This window comes from Scyliorhinus torazame, chromosome 8 (assembly GCF_047496885.1).
Source record: "Scyliorhinus torazame isolate Kashiwa2021f chromosome 8, sScyTor2.1, whole genome shotgun sequence".
Taxonomy (NCBI): domain Eukaryota; kingdom Metazoa; phylum Chordata; class Chondrichthyes; order Carcharhiniformes; family Scyliorhinidae; genus Scyliorhinus; species Scyliorhinus torazame.
In genome coordinates, this window is record NC_092714.1 from 281,343,199 (window position 1) to 281,363,184 (window position 19,986).

A 19,986-nucleotide genomic window follows, 5' to 3' on the forward strand; every position below is an offset into this window, starting at 1 on the left:
CAGCGTGGAACCCCTCTGTGGCCGACCCCGAGACTTCACCTATTCCCCCACAGGTCTGCGCTGCAAGGCGGCCTGGCAACCCCGAGGGGCCCCGCTGCTACTTTTGCGGGCAGGCCAAGCACCCCCGCCAGCGCTGCCCGGCCCGTGCATCCACCTGCAAGGGATGAGCAATAAGGGCCATTTCGTGGGGGTATGTCAGGCCCGTGCGGTTGCGTCAGTCTCCGGCGGCGAATGAGGACCGCAACCCCAAACATCTCCACGGGCCCCGTGCGGCCAGCGGTAGCCGCCATCTTCATATTCCAGGGCCACGAGCGGACCCCGGGCGCCGCCATCTTGTTCTGCGGACGCCACATTGGAGGGATGGGTGCCGCCATTTTGTCCACCCCCAGCCATGTGCGACCAATGGGAGCTGCCATCTTGGATGAACCCCCAGGACCCCAGCTCGGCCGACCATGCACTGCCCAAAGAGAACTCTCAACTGCTGCGATTAGCCTCGGTGACTCTGGATCAGTCTCGGCCTTGAGCATGCACAACTGCTACGACGACCGTATTCATCAACGGGCATGAGTCGTCCTGCCTAATTGACTCTGGGAGCATGGAGAGCTTCGTACACCCTGACACGGTAAGACGCTGTTCTCTCTTCATCCACCCCATTAATCAAAAAATCTCCCAGGCCTCCGGTTCCCACTCAGTGGAGATAAAGGGGTTTTGTGTAGCAAACCTCAGTCCAGGGAAGGGAGTTCAAAAATTTCCGTCTCTACGTCCTTCCCCACCTCTGCGTGGCTACACTCCTGGGTTTAGACTTCCAGTGTAACCTCCAAAGTCTGACCTTCAAATTCGGCGGCCCTATACCCCCCCCCCCCGCCCTTACTGTCTGCGGCCTCGTGACCCTTAAGGTTGACCCGCCTTCCCTGTTTGCGAACCTCACCCCGGATGGCAAACCCGTCGCCACCAGGAGCAGACGGTACAGTGCCCAGGACCGGGTCTTTAATAGGTCAGAGGTCCAAAGGCTGCTGAGAGAAGGAGTCATTGAAGCCAGTAACAGCCCCTGGAGAGCTCAAGTAGTGGTGGTAAAGACCGGGGAGAAGCATAGGATGGTCATCGACTACAGTCAGACCATCAACAGGTTTACGCAGCTGGACGCGTACCCTCTCCCCCGTATATCCGACCTGGCAAACAGGATCACGCATTATAAGGTCCTCTCCACGGTGGATCTCAATTCCGCCTACCACCAGCTCCCCATCCGTACTAGTGACCGCAAATACACTGCCTTCGAAGCAGATGGGCGGCTCTATCACTTCTTAAGGGTTCCATTCGGTGTCACCAAAGGGGTCTCGGTCTTCCAGCACGAGATGGACCGAATGGTTGACCGGTACGGTTTACGGGCAACATTCCCGTATCTCGATAATGTCACCATCTGCGGCCATGACCAGCAGGACCACGACACCAACCTCCGAAAAATTTTCCAGACCGCAAAAATCCTTAACCTTACATACAATAAGGATAAATGCGTGTTTAGCACCGACCGCCTAGCGATCCTCGGCTACGTAGTGCGAAATGGAGTTATAGGCCCCAACCCTGAACGCATGCGCCCCCTTATGGAGTTCCCCTTCCCTCACTGCTCCAAGGCCCTGAAATGTTGCCTAGGGCTTTTTAGCTACTACGCCCAGTGGGCCCCCAACTACGCGGACAAGGCACGAACCCTGATCCAATCCACAGCTTTTCCCCTGTCGATAGAGGCCTGTCAGGCCTTCAGCCGCGTCAAAGCAGACATTGCAAAGGCCACGATGCACGCCATCGAGTCCCTCCCCTTCCAGGTCGAGAGCGATGCATCCGACGTAGCTCTGGCGGCCACCCTTAACCAAGCGGGCAGACCCGTGGCCTTCTTCTCTCGTACCCTCCATGCTTCCGAAATCCGCCACTCCTCAGTCGAAAAGGAGGCCCAGGCCATAGTAGAAACTGTGCGACATTGGAGGCATTACCTGGCCGGCAGGAGATTCACTCTCCTCACTGACCAACGGTTTGTTGCTTTCATGTTTGATAATGCACAGCAGGGCAAGATAAAAAACGACAAGATCTTGCGGTGGAGGATCGAACTCTCCACCTTCAATTACGAGATCTTGTACCGTCCCGGGAAGCTAAACGAGCCTCCTGACGCCCTATCCCGCGGCAGATGTGCCACCGCACAAGTAGACCACCTCCGAGCCCTCCACAAGGACCTCTGCCACCCGGGGGTCACTCGCTTTTTACATTTTATCAAGACCTGCAACCTGCCCTACTCCTTCGAGGAGGTCAGAACAGCCATCAGGGACTGCCAAATCTGCGCGGAGTGCAAACCGCACTTCTACCGGCCAGAGAGAGCGCATCTGATAAAGGCTTCCCGTCCCTTTGAACGCCTCAGCATGGACTTCAAAGGCGCCCTCCCCTCCACCGACCGCAACACGTACTTCCTGAACGTGATTGACGAGTACTCCCGGTTCTCATTCGCCATCCCCTGCCCCGACATGACCGCAACCACCGTCATCAAGGCCCTCCATAGCATCTTTGCACTGTTCGGGTTACCCGCTTACATACACAGTGATAGGGGGTCCTCCTTTATGAGCGACGAACTGCGTCGATTCCTGCTCAGCAAGGGCATCGCCTCGAGCAGGACGACCAGTTACAACCCCCGGGGTAACGGACAGGTAGAGAGGGAGAACGGAACGGTCTGGAAGACCGTCCTACTGGCCCTACGGTCCAGGAACCTCCCAGTCTCCCGCTGGCAAGAAGTCCCCCCGGATGCCCTCCACTCCATCCGGTCACTGCTTTGTACGACCACCAACCAGACACCCCACGAACGTCTCCTTGTCTTCCCTAGGAATTCCTCCTCTGGGACCTCGCTCCCGACCTGGCTGGCAGCACCCTGCTCCGAAAATACGTGCGGGCGCACAAGTCGGACCCGTTGGTCGAGAGGGTCCATCTGCTCCGTGCTAACCCCCAGTACGCCTACGTGGCGTACCCCGACGGCTGACAAGATACGGTCTCCCTACGGGACCTGGCGCCCGCCGGAACCCCATGCACATCCCAGCCACCAGTCCCACCCTCTCCCCCACCGCAGCACCTTACAGGAGGATCGGTCCTTCTGCCGGCTCCGTCTAGGCCCCTCCACCCACCGACGCCCCCCCCGCAGGCGCTCCCTTCCCAGGTCAGCCGTTTTACCCACCAGCGCCGTCTAGGGGTGCCGAAGCTGCCATGGAGATCGAAGCCACGCTCCCGGAATCACAGACGCCCGAGCCTCCACTGGAGTTGCCACCGAAGCTCCGACGATCACCGAGGATGACCAGGGCCCCCGATCGACTGATTGCTTCATTTTAATTGCAAAGTGTAAATATAAACCATCAAATGTACATAGCTATCAGAATGGTAAATAGTTACTAAACACTGTACGGAGGTATTACGATACCTCCATAACTAATTATACCATGTTGCAATGTTTTGTAGTTTCAGGCCACCCCCCCCGCCAGACTCTTTTTTAACAGGGGGTGAATGTGGTATTATAGGTATTACAGTACCTGATGGGCTAAAGCACCATTGGTGGAAACTGTATGCTTTCTATTGGTTAGAATGTATGATAGCTCCGCCCTGCTCGGCGGGGTATAAGAACCCGTGCCACCCCAGCAGCCTTCTTCTGTACCTGAGCTGCTGGGGGAAACATCTAGCTTATTAAAGCCTTCAGTTGGACTACAACCTAGCTTTAGTGGTCATTGATCGTGCATCACTGTCAAAATTGTTCATAATTTTAAACATCTCAATAAGGCCGCCTCTTAATCTTCTCTGCTCCAAAGAGATCAAACCCAAATTATCCAATCTTCCCTCGTATCTAAAATTCCTCATTTCTGGTATCATTCCAGTAAATGTCCTCTGCACTTTCTTCAGGGCTTTAACTTCCTTCCTAAAGTAAGGTGCCCAGAACTGAACACAATACTCCAAATGAGGTCAGTGTTGGGACCCTTGCTTTTTCTGATTTATGTAAATGATTTGGAAGTGGGTGTTGAGGGCAAAATCTCTAAATTTGCAGATGATAAGAAGCTTCGGAGAATAGTGAATTGTGAGGATGACGCTGAGCGACTTCAGAGGGACATTGACAAATTGGGCAAATGGGCAGACGAACTTCAATGCAGCAAAATGTGAGGTAATGCATTTTGGAGAAGAAATATGGGAAGGCAATACAGGCTCAACTTTGAAGGGAGGACAGGAGCAGAGGGACCTCAGGGTTCAAGTGCATAATTCTCTGAAAGTGGCCAGGCAACTTGAAACAGTTGTTAAGAAGACTTATAGCATCACTGGGTTTATAAATAGAGGCATAGAGTATAAAAGTATAGAGTATATATTTCTATATTAAACATAGAACATAGAGAAGTACAGCACAGAACAGGCCCTTCGGCCCATGATGTTGTGCCGAACCTTTGTCCTAGATTAATCAGATTATCATAGAATTTACAGTGCAGAAGGAGACCATTCGGCCCATCGAGTCTGCACCGGCTCTTGGAAAGAGCACCCTACCCAAGGTCAACACCTCCATTCTATCCCCATAACCCAGCAACCCCACCCAACACTAAGGGCAATTTTGGACACTAGGGCAATTTATCATGGCCAGTTCACCTAACCTGCACATCTTGGGCTGTGGGAGGAAACTGGAGCAACTGGAGCAAACCCACGCACACACTGGGAGGATGTGCCGACTCCGCACAGAGAGTGACCCAATCCGGAATCAAACCTGGGACCCGGGAGCTGTGAAGCAATTGTGCTACCCACAATGCTACCGTGCTGCCTTTAATAACAAATTAATCAACACTATATCATTCTACCATGATCCATGTACCTATCCAATAGCTGCTTGAAGGTCCCTAATGTTTCCGACTCAACTACTTCCACAGGCAGTGCATTCAATGCCCCCACTACTCTCTGGGTAAAGAACCTACCTCTGACATCCCCCCCGATATCTTCCACCATTCACATTAAATTTATGTCCCCTTGTAATGGTTTGTTCCACCCGTGGAAAAAGTCTCTGACTGTCTACTCTATCTATTCCCCTGATCATCTTATAAACCTCTATCAAGTTGCCCCTCATCCTTCTCCGTTCTAATGAGAAAAGGCCTAGCACCCTCAACCTTTCCTCGTAAGACCTACTCTCCATTCCAGGCAACATCCTGGTAAATCTCCTTTGCACCTTTTCCAAAGCTTCCACATCCTTCCTAAAATGAGGCGACCAGAACTGTACACAGTACTCCAAATGTGGCCTTACCAAGGTTTTGTACAGCTGCATCATCACCTCACGGCTCTTAAATTCAATCCCTCTGTTAATGAGCGCAAGCACATCATAGGCCTTCTTCACAGCTCTATCCACTTGAGTGGCAACTTTCAAAGATGTGTGAACATAGACCCCAAGATCTCTCTGCTCCTCCACATTGCCAAGAACTCTACCGTTAACCCTGTATTCCGCATTCATATTTGACCTTCCAAAATGGACAACCTCACACTTTTCAGGGTTAAACTCCATCTGCCACTTCTCAGCCCAGCTCTGCATCCTATCTATGTCTCTTTGCAGCCGACAACAGCCCTCCTCACTATCCACAACTCCACCAATCTTCGTATCGTCTGCAAATTTACTGACCCACCCTTCAGCTCCCTCATCCAAGTCATTAATGAAAATCACAAACAGCAGAGGACCCAGAACTGATCCCTGCGGTACGCCACTGGTAACTGGGATCCAGGCTGAATATTTGCCATCCACCACCACTCTCTGACTTCTATCGGTTAGCCAGTTCGTTATCCAACTGGCCAAATTTCCCACTATCCCATGCCTCCTTACTTTCTGCATAAGCCTACCATGGGGAACCTTATCAAATGCCTTACTAAAATCCATGTACACTACATCCACTGCTTTACCTTCATCCACATGCTTGGTCACCTCCTCAAAGAATTCAATAAGACTTGTGAGGCAAGACCTACTCCTCACAAATCCATGCACTATCCCTAATCAAGCAGTGTCTTTCCAGATGCTCAGAAATCCTATCCCTCAGTACCCTTTCCATTACTTTGCCTACCACCGAAGTAAGACTAACTGGCCTGCAATTCCCAGGGTTATCCCTAGTCCCTTTTTTGAACAGGGGCACGACATTCGCCACTCTCCAATCCCCTGGTACCACCCCTGTTGACAGTGAGGACGAAACGCTCATTGCCAACGGCTCTGCAATTTCATCTCTTGCTTCCCATAGAATCCTTGGATATATCCGGTCAGGCCCGGGGGACTTGTCTATCCTCAAGTTTTTCAAAATGCCCAACACATCTTCCTTCCTAACAAGTATTTCCTCGAGCTTACCAGTCTGTTTCACACTGTCCTCTCCAACAATATGGCCCCTCTCATTTGTAAATACTGAAGAAAAGTACTCGTTCAAGACCTCTCCTATCTCTTCAGACTCAATACACAATCTCCCGCTACTGTCCTTGGTCGGACCTACCCTCGCTCTAGTCATTCTCATATTTCTCACAAATGTGTAAAAGGCCTTGGGGTTTTCCTTGATCCTACCCGCCAAAGATTGTTCATGCCCTCTCTTAGCTCTCCTAATCCCTTTCTTCAGTTCCCTCCTGGCTATCTTGTATCCCTCCAGCGCCCTGTCTGAACCTTGTTTCCTCAGCCTTACATAAGTCTCCTTCTTCCTCTTAACAAGACATTCAACCTCTCTTGTGAACCTGGTTCCCTCACTTGACCATCTCTTCCCTGCCTGACAGGGACATACATATCAAGGACACGTAGTACCTGTTCCTTGAACAAGTTCCACATTTCACTTGTGTCCTTCCCTGACAGCCTATGTTCCCAACTTATGCGCTTCAATTCTTGTCTGACAACATCGTATTTACCCTTCCCCCAATTGTAAACCTTGCCCTGTTACACGTACCTATCCCTCTCCATTACTAAAGTGAAAGTCACAATTGTGGTCACTATCTCCAAAATGCTCCCCTGCTAACAAATCTATCACTTGCCCTGGTTCATTACCAAGTACTAAATCCAATATTGCCTCCCCTCTGGTCGGACAATCTACATACTGTGTTAGAAAAGCTTCCTGGACACACTGCACAAACACCACCCCATCCAAACTATTTGATCTAAAGAGTTTCCACTCAATATTTGGGAAGTTAAAGTCACCCATGACTACTACCCTGTGACTTCTGCACCTTTCCAAAATCTGTTTCCCAATCTGTTCCTCCACATCTCTGCTACTATTGGGGGGCCTATAGGAAACTCCCAACAAGGTGACTGCTCGTTTCCTATTTCTGACTTCAACCCATACTACCTCAGTAGGCAGATACTCCTCGAACTGCTTTTCTGCAGCTGTTATACTATCTCTAATTAACAATGCCACCCCCCCCCCACCTCTTTTACCCCCCTCCCTAATCTTATTGAAACATCTATAACCAGGGACCTCCAACAACCATTTCTGCCCCTCTTCTATCCAAGTTTCCGTGATGGCCACCACATCGTAGTCCCAAGTACCGATCCATGCCTTAAGTTCACCCACCTTATCCCTGATGCTTCTTGCGTTGAAGTACACACACTTCAAACCATCTCCGTGCCTGCAAGTACTCTCCTTTGTCAGTGTTACCTTCCCCACTGCCTCACTACATGCTTTGTCGTCCTGAATATAGGCTATCTTTGTTGCTGGACTACAAATCCGGTTCCCATTCCCCTGCCAAATTAGTTTAAACCCCCCCCGAAGAGTACTAGAAAACCTCCCTCCCAGGATATTGGCGCCCCTCTGGTTCAGATGCAACCCGTCCTGCTTGTACAGGTCCCACCTTCCCCAGAATGCGCTCCAATTATCCAAATACCTGAAGCCCTCCCTCCTACGCCATTCCTGCAGCCACGTGTTCAACTGCACTCTCTCCCTATTCCTAGCCTTGCTAACACGGGGCACCGGCAACAAACTAGAGATGACAACTCTGTCTATCCTGGCTTTTAAATTCCAGCCTAACTCCCTAAACTCGTTTATTACCTCCACACCCCTTTTCCTACCTATGTCGTTGGTACCAATGTGCACTACGACTTCTGGCTGCTCCCCCTCCACCTTAAGGATTCTGAAGACACGATCCGAGGCATCCCTGGCCCTGGCACCCGGGAGGCAACATACCTTCCGGGAGTCTCGCTCGCGACCACAGAATCTCCTATCTATTCCCCTAACCATTGAATCTCCTACAACTATTGCTTTTCTATTCTCCCCCCTTCCCTTCTGAGCCCCAGAGCCAGACTCAGTGCCAGAGACCTGGCCGCTAGGGCCTTCCCCCGGTCTGTCATCCCCCCCCCAACAGCATCCAAAACGGTATACTTGTTTTGAAGGGGAACGGCCACGAGGGATCCCTGCACTGTCTGCCTGTTTGTTTTCTTTCCCCTGACTGTAATCCAGCTATTCTTGTCCTGTACCTTGGGTGTGGTTACCTCCCTGAACTCTTCTCTATCACCCCCTCTGCCTCCCGGATGGTCCGACATTCATCCAGCTTCAGCTCCAGTTCCCTAACACGGTCTCTGAGGAGCTGGAGTTGGGTGCATTTCCCGCAGGTATAGTCAGCGGGGACACCGGTGGTATCCCTCACCACCCACATCCTACAGGAGGAGCATGCAACTGGCCTAGCCTCCATCCCCTCTTACCTTACAGAATATAGCTGCCCTGTGGACCAACTGGACCTCCGCCCTCCGACTCTGCTCCCAGTCAGCTGCACTCTCTGTAAACTCCTGGCTCCCTTCTCGCTCTTTGCGGAAATGTAGGAAACAAAATGAAAGGAGCACTTTACTCCCTCCTCACCTAACTCCCTCAGTCACCAAACTCTCACTATAGCACTCAAATGCACCAAATTCAGCACTCAGTGCAAACATTTATATTTCTATTCTTTCACATATTGTTGTGACACTAACTGTGGAATCCAACACATACTTTCAGAGTTTCATTGAGTGCCAGAGTCACACCCAAACTTTATTCAAAAGTGGGATCGGTGCTACAGAACCATCCTTTAACTGGATGAAGTTTTGCAAAAGTGTAAAATTATCCTTGACTGTCGCACCTTCCAGACAGCTACACACACAAGGGGCTGGATTTTATGGAGAAACTGGAGACTTGTGTGCTGGCTGGAGGGCTCCAGTTTGTCTCAATTGGGTGGGCCCGGTGTTATTCCGGTGCTCAAGTAGTGAGACGCAGGCCTTTTCTGGGATGAAGAATCCTGGCAAAGTATGTTCCACTTACCGAGAGCTTCTGGCTAGTCAGAGACGTCTGAATGGCAGCACCACTGAGTAGGTCGTGGCTACAGCAGGAATGACATTTACTGGAGTCCCTGGATTTCAGAGTGATGCAGGCAACAGGGGTATGTAATAGTGGGAGATGATTCATGGGGTAGGGGTTGTGGGGAGAGAGGTGTAAGGGGGTAGGCAGCAAGTGCAAGGGGATCACCCATCCCCTTCCCCATGTCATGTCACTCGATCAGGCACTGAGTATCTTTGAACGAAGGAATTCCCCCGGCCACTCACCCCACCCCACCCTTTTACCCGGCCACCCCCCCCCTTTCCCCGGCCGCTCCCCTCTCCCTTTCCCCGAGAGACCACAAGCAGGCTACACAGTTTTACCTGTCGTGCAAATCACATGTTGACACCTCCACCCACACTGGGTTAACACCAGCAGAAGCAGGTCATTAATGGCCTCAATTGGTGGCTGGGCAAGAAGCCCAACAATGCGCCTGCCTGCCCCCGACTTCACTTTGCTGGAATTGGGAAGGAGATGGGGTTCAGGCAAGTTATCTGCCCCCTAACCTAGTGCCCTTCCCACCTTCAACATTGCCGCGAGAGTGGAGGTCCACGTCTAGCCATGGTTTGTAATTACTCAGGACCAGTGCACCCATGATAACTGACTCATACTAAATCTGGTGGAATAGAGAATTAGAAAATATAATTCCCAAACCGGTGGTTAAATTTACATTGGTAATACTTTGAAGTTACTACATTGAAACTAACCTAGCAGACTGTGTGTTACAGGAATTCCGTTGGCCTCATTATGGAAAGGACATTATTGAAGAGATGCTGGAGATCCGGGTTTATAACCATAGCAAACTCTTCAGTAACCGGTGAGTGTTGAGAGCCCGCAGTCAGTTAATCAGACAAAGTCCTCACTAAATGGAGGAGATTCACTTGGACTGAGCAGGAGTTGGGGGGTTGCAGATTTCAGATTGCTTCAGTTATGATGGGGTGGGGGTGGGGGTGGGGAGGGGTGTGGGGGATGGGGATGGGTGTGGGGAGGGGCGTGGGGATGAGTGTGGATCTGCTGTCTGGGGGCTTGGAATTAGGGTTGATCCTTTTTGGAGGTATGTGGGAAGGGTGTAGGGAGGAGTGTGGGAAGGGTGTGGCATTTGGGGAGGGGGTAGGGGAGTGGGGCTTGGGGAGGGGTGTGGGGAGGGGAGGGTGTGGGGCATGGGAAGGGGTGCAGGAAGGGGTGTGGATCTGCTGTCTGGGGGCTTGGATTTAGGGTTACTCCTTTTTGGAGGTATGGGGATGGGGGATGGCAGGATGGTGCCTGGCAGTGTTTCTTTCCTACACGCAATAGTAAAATGTATTAGGAATAATAGTGTTTTTTGATGAAAAATTAATTAAAACGACTGCAGAAACACATAATGAAAATGGCAGGGAAGGTGATGTGTTGCAGCTGCAGTATGTGGGAATTGATGAATGCCAGTGTGATCCACATGTAGAATTAATGCCTGCAGCTCGAGGAGCTTTGGCTCAGGATCAATGAGCTGGGGGCTGAGCTACAGACACTGTGACACATGAGGGGAGGGAATGTTATCTGGACACTTTGTTCCAGAAGACACCCACACCCTTTGACTAAGGCTGTTTGATTTGGCCCATGGTCAGGGACAGAGAGATGTGAGCGCGAGTGTGGTGGCTATTGGGATCAAGAAGGTAGAAGTGGAGGAGCTTCAGTCTTGGCAGTTGGCAGCACGGTAGCACAGTGGTTAGTACTGTTGCTTCACAGCGCCAGGGTCCCAGGTTCGATTCCCGGCTTGGGTCACTGTCTGTGCGGAGTCTGCACGTTTTCCCCGTGACTGTGTGAGTTTGCTCCGGGTGCTCCGGTTTCCTCCCACAGTCCAAAGACGTGCAGGTTAGGTAGACTGGCCATGATAAATTGCCCTTAGTGTCCAAAAAGGTTAGGTGGGGTTACTGGGTTACGGTGATGTGGTGGGTGTGTGGGCTTGGACAGGGTGCTCTTTCCAAGGCCGGTGCAGACTCGATAGGCCAAATGGCCTCCTTCTGCACTGTAAATTCTCTGATCTAGAAAGACGGAAGCTGAGGGGGCGACCTGATAGAAGTTTATAATATTATTTAGGGTATAGATAGGGTGAACAGTTGGGATGCTTTTTCCCAGGGCGGAAATGACAATTACAAGGAGGCACAAGTTCAAGGTGAGGGGGGAAAGGTTCAGTGGAGATGTGCGGGGGAAGTTTTTTTACACACAGGGTGGTGGTGGCCTGGAATGCACGGCCAAGTGAGGTGGTTGAGGCAGATACGTTAGCGACCTTTAAGACTTATCTGGATAGGCACATGAACAGACGGGGTATAGAAGGATACAGGCGGTTGGTCTAGATAGGACACGTGATCGGCGAAGGCTTGGAGGGCCGAAGGGCCTGTTCCTGTGCTGAATTGTTCTTTGTTCTTGAAAAGCTTGCCTTATGATAAAAGATTGGGCCTGTACCCATCAGAGTTTAGAAGAATGAGAAGTGAACTTATTGCAGGATCCTGGGGGAATTGACAGGGTGAATACTGGGAGGATGTTTCCACTTGTGGGAGAGACATGGGGTGGGAATCAAGGCCTCTTGTGAAATTCACGACGCTCGAAACAGCTCACAAGATTGAACAGAATCTCACAAGACGTTGCGATCTGGATCTCGCTGAGATCCCAATATGCATATTTGCTCATTTAAATATGGATTTGCCAGATTCTCCCGGGCCGCGATTCGTCGGCCGTGCTTGGGAGGCCTTGCCAGGGCGCTGTTTGGCACTGGCCCACACTAACGTCGCCCTGTAGCTTTCCGTATGCCAAATGCTGCTTGGCGTGAAACTGCTTTTCTACAACACTGAACTCGAGGCAAATTCTTCCGGGAAATATTCCAAACCAGATTGTTCCAATGATTTTAACACTTGCAGATTATTATCAGTTTATTGAATTTCCACCATGATTCAACCTGATTATTTCTTGACTGAAAAATATTTTGAATAATATTCACTAATTTGAATAAGGCACTTTATATCACCCAGGCAGTGAGAATCGAAGGTGAAAATCAGCAGCATTTCCCCTCCACCAAATGTTTAATTCAGTGTCTCGGATATTAACCTCATTTTGCTAATGGTCGCAGCCAATCATTCCAGCTGTCTCACGCCTGGGACACGTTGGGCTGGATTCTCAAAAAATGGGGCTATGACCCCACGCCGCCGGAAAAACACTGGCGTTTCACTCCAGACTTTCCTGAAAAAAATAAAGAGCAATTCACTTACCTGCAGGGAGCTGGCAGGGACCCGCAGTAATTCTCGCAGCTTCAGCTGTGGATATGGGCCCCGCACTCCGGTTCCGAATCTGGGCATTCGCAAGGATTGAGTCCGCAGCCACCGTGTGAGAGTCCCGACCAGCCAGACGTGGTTAGAACCATGCCGACGGGAATTCGGCCGGTCTGGACCGGAGTATCACTGGGAGGGCCTCGGCAATGACCCCCAGTCGCGCCGTGTAATTCACACGTGAGCGGACTGGAGAATCGCGGGAGCGGCGCCGGGCCCGATTCGGGCGTGAATGGTGATTCTCCGCCCCCGCGCCAAACACGATTTTGGCACGGGGTTGCGGAAAATCCAGGCCACTGATCGGGATTGTCCACAATTGAGGCAGTTAATCTGGACATGGTGGGCTGAGTGGACTGAACCAGACTGGTCTGAGCAGGGCTGGACTGGGCAGGGCTGGACTGGGCAGGGCTGGACTGGGCAGGGCTGGACTGGGCAGGGCTGGACTGGGCAGGGCTGGACTGGGCAGGGCTGGACTGGGCAGGGCTGGACTGGGCAGGGCTGGACTGGGCAGGGCTGGACTGGGCAGGGCTGGTCTGAGCAGGGCTGGTCTGGGCAGGGCTGGTCTGGGCAGGGCTGGTCTGGGCAGGGCTGGTCTGGGCAGGGCTGGTCTGGGCAGGGCTGGTCTGGGCAGGGCTGGACTGGGCAGGGCTGGACTGGGCAGGGCTGGTCTGGGCAGGGCTGGTCTGGGCAGGGCTGGTCTGGGCAGGGCTGGACTGGGCAGGGCTGGTCTGGGCAGGGCTGGTCTGGGCAGGGCAGGGCTGGACTGGGCAGGGCTGGACTGGGCAGGACTGGGCAGGGCTGGACTGGGCAGGGCTGGACTGGGCAGGGCTGGACTGGGCAGGGCTGGACTGGGCAGGGCTGGTCTGGGCAGGTCTGGGCAGGGCTGGTCTGGGCAGGGCTGGACTGGGCAGGGCTGGACTGGGCAGGGCTGGACTGGGCAGGGCTGTACTGCACTGCAGGACAGAGTGGACAGGGAAGGCAGGGACCAGGCAGGCTGGAGTGGACCGGCTGGTCTGGACAAGGTCAGACTAGACTGGGAAGGCTGGACGAACAGAACTGGGCAAGGCAGCGGCTCCTCATGGCTGTGCCCTGGAGAAGCGAGATGTGAATCTGCAGGATTCCTGCTCCATGAAGCCAGAATGTTCAGAATACAAAGACTTCTGCCAACTCCAGCAGGCACAATGCCTTATCACACTCTAATGCACGTTGATTGGTGAAAGGCGTGGCTGGAGGAGGAGCTGCTGGGAAATGGAGGAATGATAATTGCTGGGGTCAAGGGGAATGGGGGTGGAAGGCTTGGGGGCTTTGCGAAGATGGGGGGGGTGATGCTCGGGGTCTCAGGGGATAGGTCAGGGGGAGATTGGAGATCCAGAGATCCTCAGGTCCCCCAATTAGAAGGTGGCTCCTTGTGGAGGGTCCCAGCACTCCAGCACCCCATCACCCTCTTTCTGACATTGAACTTTCGGTTTCCCCCATCCCCGATTTCATCATCTGTCCAGCAGCCTAAAATTGAGGCTGGGCAGAAAAGGGCCTTTAAATGGCCATTAAGTGGTTACTTAAGGGCATTAGTTGGGGAAAGGGTAGGCTTCCCCTCTCAGCTCCAACTTGCCCCAGTGTCAAATCGTGAGTTAGCGGCCTGGAAACAAACCCGAATTTGCAATTTAATGTTTGTTCCACTGCCTCAGAATTGCTGAGCTGGATGGGTTATGAGGAAGGGGGTAGGGGGAGTGGGGGAGGATGGGGGAGAACGGTGGGGATGAGGGAGGGTGGGAGATGAGGGGTGGGGAATGGGTTTTGGGGGAGGGCGGGGGGATGGGTCAGGGGGAAGGGAGGATTGGGGGGTGGGTTATGGGGAGGGCGGGGGTGTGAGGGGCAGGTTATGCGGAGGGCATGGGGGTGGGGATGGATTATGGGTGGGGGGGCATAGGGGGTGGGTTATGGGGGAGGGTGGTAGATGGGGATTGGGTGATGGGGGAGGTTGGGGGGGGTGGGTTATTGGGAAGGGCATGGATGATGGGTTGTGGGGGGTTGGGTCAGGGGATGGGTCAGGGGGAGGACGGGGTTGATGGGTCAGGGGGGAGGGCGAGGGTGGTGAGTCGGGGGTCGTGCGGGGGTGGTGGGTCGGGGGTCGGGCAGGGGTGGTGGGTTGGGGGGAGGGCGGGGGTGGTGGGTCGGGGGGAGGGCGGTGGTGGTGGGTCGGGGGTGATGGGTCAGGGGGTGGTGGGTCGGGAGGAGGGCGGGGGTGGTGGGTCGGGGGAGGGCGGGGTGGTGGGTCGGGGGAGGGCGGGGTGGTGGGTCGGGGGAGGGCGGGGTGGTGGGTCGGGGGAGGGCGGGGTGGTGGGTCGGGGGAGGGCGGGGTGGTGGGTCGGGGGAAGGGCGGGGGTGGTGGGTCGGGGGAAGGGCGGGGGTGGTGGGTCGGGAGGGCGGGGGTGGTGGGTCGGGAGGGCGGGGGTGGTGGGTCGGGGGAGGGCGGGGGTGGTGGGTCGGGGGGAGGGCGGGGGTGGTGGGTCGGGGGGAGGGCGGGGGTGGTGAATCGGGGGTGGTGGGTCGGGGGGAGGGCGGGGGTGGTGAATCGGGGGTGGTGGGTCGGGGGGAGGGCGGGGGTGGTGGTCGGGCGGTGGCCGTGGGTCGGGGGGAGGGCGGGAGTGGTGGGTCGGGGGGAGGGCGGTGGTGGTGGGTCGGGGGGAGGGCGGTGGTGGTGGGTCGGGGGGAGGGCGGGGGTGGTGGGTCGGGAGGGCGGGGGTGGTGGGTCGGGGGTGGTGGGTCGGGGGTCGGGCGGGGGTGGTGGGTCCGGGGGTCGGGCGGGGGTGGTGGGTCGGGGGAAGGGCGGGGGTGGTGGGTCGGGGGAAGGGCGGGGGTGGGGGGTCGGGGGAAGGGCGGGGGTGGGGGGTCGGGCGGGGGTGGTGGGTCGGGGGTCGGGCGGGGGTGGTGGGTCGGGGGGAAGGGCGGGGGTGGTGGGTCGGGGGGAAGGGCGGGGTGGTGGGTCGGGGGTCGGGCGGGGGTGGTGGGTCGGGGGGAAGGGCGGGGGTGGTGGGTCGGGGGGTCGGGCGGGGGTGGTGGGTCGGGGGGAAGGGCGGGGGTGGTGGGTCGGGGGGCAGGGCGGGGGTGGTGGGTCGGGGGAAGGGCGGGGGTGGTGGGTCGGGGTGGAGGGCGGGGGTGGTGGGTCGGGGGGAAGGGCGGGGGTGGTGGGTCGGGGGGAAGGGCGGGGGTGGTGGGTCGGGGGGGTGGGTCAGATTGAAGGGTGGGGGGATGGGTCAGGGGGGTGGGTTGTGGGGAGGGTGGAGGTGGTGGGTCGGGGGGAGGGCGGGGGTGGTGGGTCGGGGGATGGGTCAGGGGGGTGGGTTGTGGGGAGGGTGGAGGTAGTGTAAAATTCTGGCCTAAGTATAAATGAATCAGTGTTTCTGCTCATCCTTCCTATCATTTCCAGGCAGCTGTTGGAAATGTCTCTGTGGGTATTCGGTGACAAAATCTTCAAAACATTTGTTTAAAAGTGGAGCAGAGATTCTGAACAATGGGAAATAAAGGAATGCTTTTCTGTGATTATTCCTCTCTGACAGGCTCCTGGGTCAGTTACACATCAGTCTACAACAAGTGGCCAAAACTGGTCGCTTAGTTCTCAAGGAAGCTCTGGTTGACAAGAAAAATTCTCTGACGGATGTAAGTAATTATTATTAATAAGCAGCACTTTCTGCCTCTTTATTCAGAAAATCAATAATTAAGAAAATGATCATGAATCATACAAAGAACAAAGAAAAGTACAGCACAGGAACAGGCCCTTCGGCCCTCCAAGCCCGTGCCGACCATGCTGTCCGTCTAAACTACAATCTTCTATACTTCCTGGGTCCGTATCCTTCTATTCCCATCCTATTCATATATTTGTCAAGATGCCCCTTAAATGTCCCTATCGTCCCTGCCTCCACTACCTCCTCCGGTAGCGAGTTCCAGGCACCCACTACCCTCTGTGTAAAAACTTGCCTCGTACATCTACTCTAAACCTTGCCCCTCTCACCTTAAACCTATGCCCCCTAGTAATTGACCCCTCTACCCTGGGAAAAAGCCTCTGACGATCCACTCTGTCTATGCCCCTCATAATTTTGTATACCTCTATCAGGTCACCCTTCAACCTCCATCGTCCCAGTGAGAACAAACCAAGTTTATTCACCCTCTCCTCACAGGTAATGCCCTCCATACCAGGCAACATCCCGGTAAATCTCTTCTGCACCCTCTCTAAAGCCTCCACATCCTTCTGGTAGTGTGGCGACCAGAATTGAACACTATACTCCAAGTGTGGCCTAACTAAGGTTCTGTACAGCTGCAACATGACTTGCCAATTCTTATACTCAATGCCCCGGCCAATGAAGGCAAGCATGCCATATGCCTTCTTGAACACCTTCTCCACCTGTGTTGCCCTTTTCAGTGACCTGTGGACCTGTACTCCTAGATCTCTCTGACTGTCAATACTCGTGAGGGTTCTACCATTCACTGTATATTCCCGACCTGTATTAGACCTTCCAAAATGCATTACGTCACGTTTGTGGGGTCATAGAAGTGCATAGAATCAGTGCAGTAAGAGGCCATTCGGCCAATCGAGTCTGCACTGACCCTCCGAAAGAGCACCCTACATAGGCCAAATCCCACAACCTATTTCCGTTAACCCATTCCCACCACCCCCGTACCCCATCCTCTGACCAGGGGTGCGGGCTGCATAGCTCAGTGGTTAGCACTGTTTCTTCACAGCTCCAGGGTCCCAGGTCGTTTCCCGGCTTGGGTCATGTTCTCCCCGTGTCTGCGTGGGTTTCCTCCGGCTGCTCCGGTTTTCTCCCACAAGTCCAGAAAGAAGTGCTGTTAGGTGAATTGGACATTCTGAATTCTCCCTCCGTGTACCCGAACAGGGAACGGAATGTGGCGACTAGGGGCTTTTCACAGTAACTTCATTGCAATGTTAATGTAAGCCTACTTGTGACAATAATAAAGATTATTATATTATACGGGGTCAGAGTCCTCAGTGCCAACTTGGGCCACCATCTAGCCCATGGGACCTAGTTGGGCATGGGGGGGGTACGCACCATGTAACATGTCGGCATTTCGACCCCTGCAGACAATGGATATTGGAATTCAACCAGCAATGGGGGCCCCTCTGCTGGTCGCCGCAGCCCTGGGGGATGTCCTGTGGCTATACGAGCTGGAGCTGCTCGAGGAGGAGGAAGCTGCAGCAGTGGAGCCTGCCCCAAAGGGACAGGTGGTAGCTGCCCAGTCTGGAGGTCCAACCGCCCAACAGGCCAAGGAGGAGGAGGTGCAAAGGAGGTGCCGCATGAGGCCTCGTGTGTACTCGTGTCGAGGACCTGCCGGACCGGGCATGCCTTTGAAGACTCCGGCTGAACAATGAGACAGTGCAACATATCTGCCAGATCATGGCGCACCTGGCATGGCGGGGGTATTGGGGAGGACACCCGCTCCCGGTGGCTGTCAAGGTGGGGGTTGCCCTGAACCTTTATGTGATGGGGTCTTTCCAGGCACTGAATGGGGACCTGTCCAGAATCTCACAGAGCTCGGTGCAAAGGTGTATCAGTGCTGTCACGGAGGCCCTATATGCCCAGGCAGCTCAATACATCCATTTCAATGTGGACTGTGCCCACCAGGCTGCCCAGGTGATGGGGTTCATTGCCATCTCCGGGATGGCCCGGGTCCAGGGGGCGATTGACGGGATGCATGTCTCCCTACGAGTACCTGCTGATAACAGGCCGCTCTACACAAACCAACACTCAATGAACGTGCACCCATTCCCACCCTGCCCTCTGCAGCCGGCACAGTCCAGCCCACCCCTCACACCCATCAGACAGAGCACCGAGCTGATTTGCAACACTGTGCATAGGTGTTTTATGTGAAAACATATATGCTGTGTTATGTACTTTGGAATAACAGCCTTGAGTAAAAGATGCTCCAGACTTTGAAGTAAGGTCAGTGTGATTTATTGAACCATTAGCACAGTTCTTAATGAGTTCGACTCTCTGCTAATCTAAATGTAGTAACTCAGCCAACTGAATCAGCCTTGCTCTAAGCCACGTGCTGGGGTGCGATGCATGGGGTACACCCTGTCTCACTCTGTCAATGTTGGTCAGTGGAAAGAGGCGGGGTGTGAGTGCTTCTTCCCTTTTATAGTGAGATACCACCCCTGAGTGTCCTGCCTGCTCATTGGTCGTGTCCTATTCTATGTGTTCATTATCTGCATGTTGCATATCATGACATCTCCCCTTTTATTAATGTTTTGTTGTGGTATGTGAATGTATTTAAATGTGAATGAGTCTGTCTAATGTGACTGACGAAGGACAACAGAACAGAGCAAACAAAACAAATGTTCATAAGTCCAGTCTCTGAGGCTTGCGTCTGATCCTGGTCGATCGTCGCAGAGGTGGTGGAGGGGACGACGGCGCCTTGACAGGCGGGATGGAAGCCTGACTGGTGGCCCCGTGGTTCGAGGTATCAGGAGGTGGCAATTCAACATATGGAAATGGAGGAGAAAATGGTTGCGGGCAGGCAACTTTGCGCAGTGCTCTCCGATTCCTTCGCATGATGGAGCCATCAGCCATACGTACAATATAAGAGCGGGGCGCGGCCTGTCGAACAACGACAGCCGGGGCAGACCACCCACCATCCGTTACTTGATCCTGACAGTGTCTGCCGGGGATAGCACAGCCAGATCAGTGGCATGGGCATCATAGCCCTGCTTTTTATGGTCTCTGAGCTGCTGCATCTTCTGCAGCACCGGGAGGTGATCCAGGTTGGGCAGGTGTATGGCTGGAAGTGTTGTCTGAAGGTCCCTGTTCATCAGGAGTTGAGCCGGCGACATGCCAGTGGACAATGGAGTCACACTGTACGCGAGCAGTGCAAGGTGTATGTCGGAAGCAGAGTCTGCGGCCTTGCAGATGAGCTGTTTCACAATGTGCACCCTTTTCTCGACTTTTCCATGGAGTGCAGATAGTGCGGACTGGAGGTGACATGCCTGAAATTGTATGACCTGGCGATTCACACCTGGCCCTACGATTCTCCGGCCCGGCGTGGGCTGAGAGAATCCCGCCCGTCTACTTGCTTCCAAATGGGAGAAGATCCTGCCTCGAAGAATTCTCTCCAGTAATTTCCCTATCACTGACGTAAGGCTCACTGGCCTGTAGTTCCCGGGATTATCCTTGCTACCCTTCTTAAACAATGGAACAACATTGGCTATTCTCCAGTCCTCCGGGATATCACCTGAAGACAGTGAGGATCCAAAGATTTCTGTCAAGGCCTCAGCAATTTCCTCTCCAGCCTCCTTCAGTATTCTGGGGTGGATCCCATCAGGCACCGGAGACTTATCCACCTTAATATTT

At 53.9% G+C, this 19,986-nt stretch overlaps 1 protein-coding gene across 1 annotated transcript in view; it reads left to right on the forward strand.

The window, feature by feature from the left end:
* fer1l4 (fer-1 like family member 4) overlaps positions 1–19,986 on the forward strand; it is a 527,478-nt gene that overhangs the window by 22,132 nt on the left and 485,360 nt on the right. The window contains exons 3-4 of the mRNA XM_072515422.1: positions 10,055–10,143; positions 16,180–16,279. Of these exons, the coding sequence (XP_072371523.1) occupies positions 10,055–10,143; positions 16,180–16,279 (189 nt within the window). The remainder of the gene's footprint in view (positions 1–10,054; positions 10,144–16,179; positions 16,280–19,986) is intronic.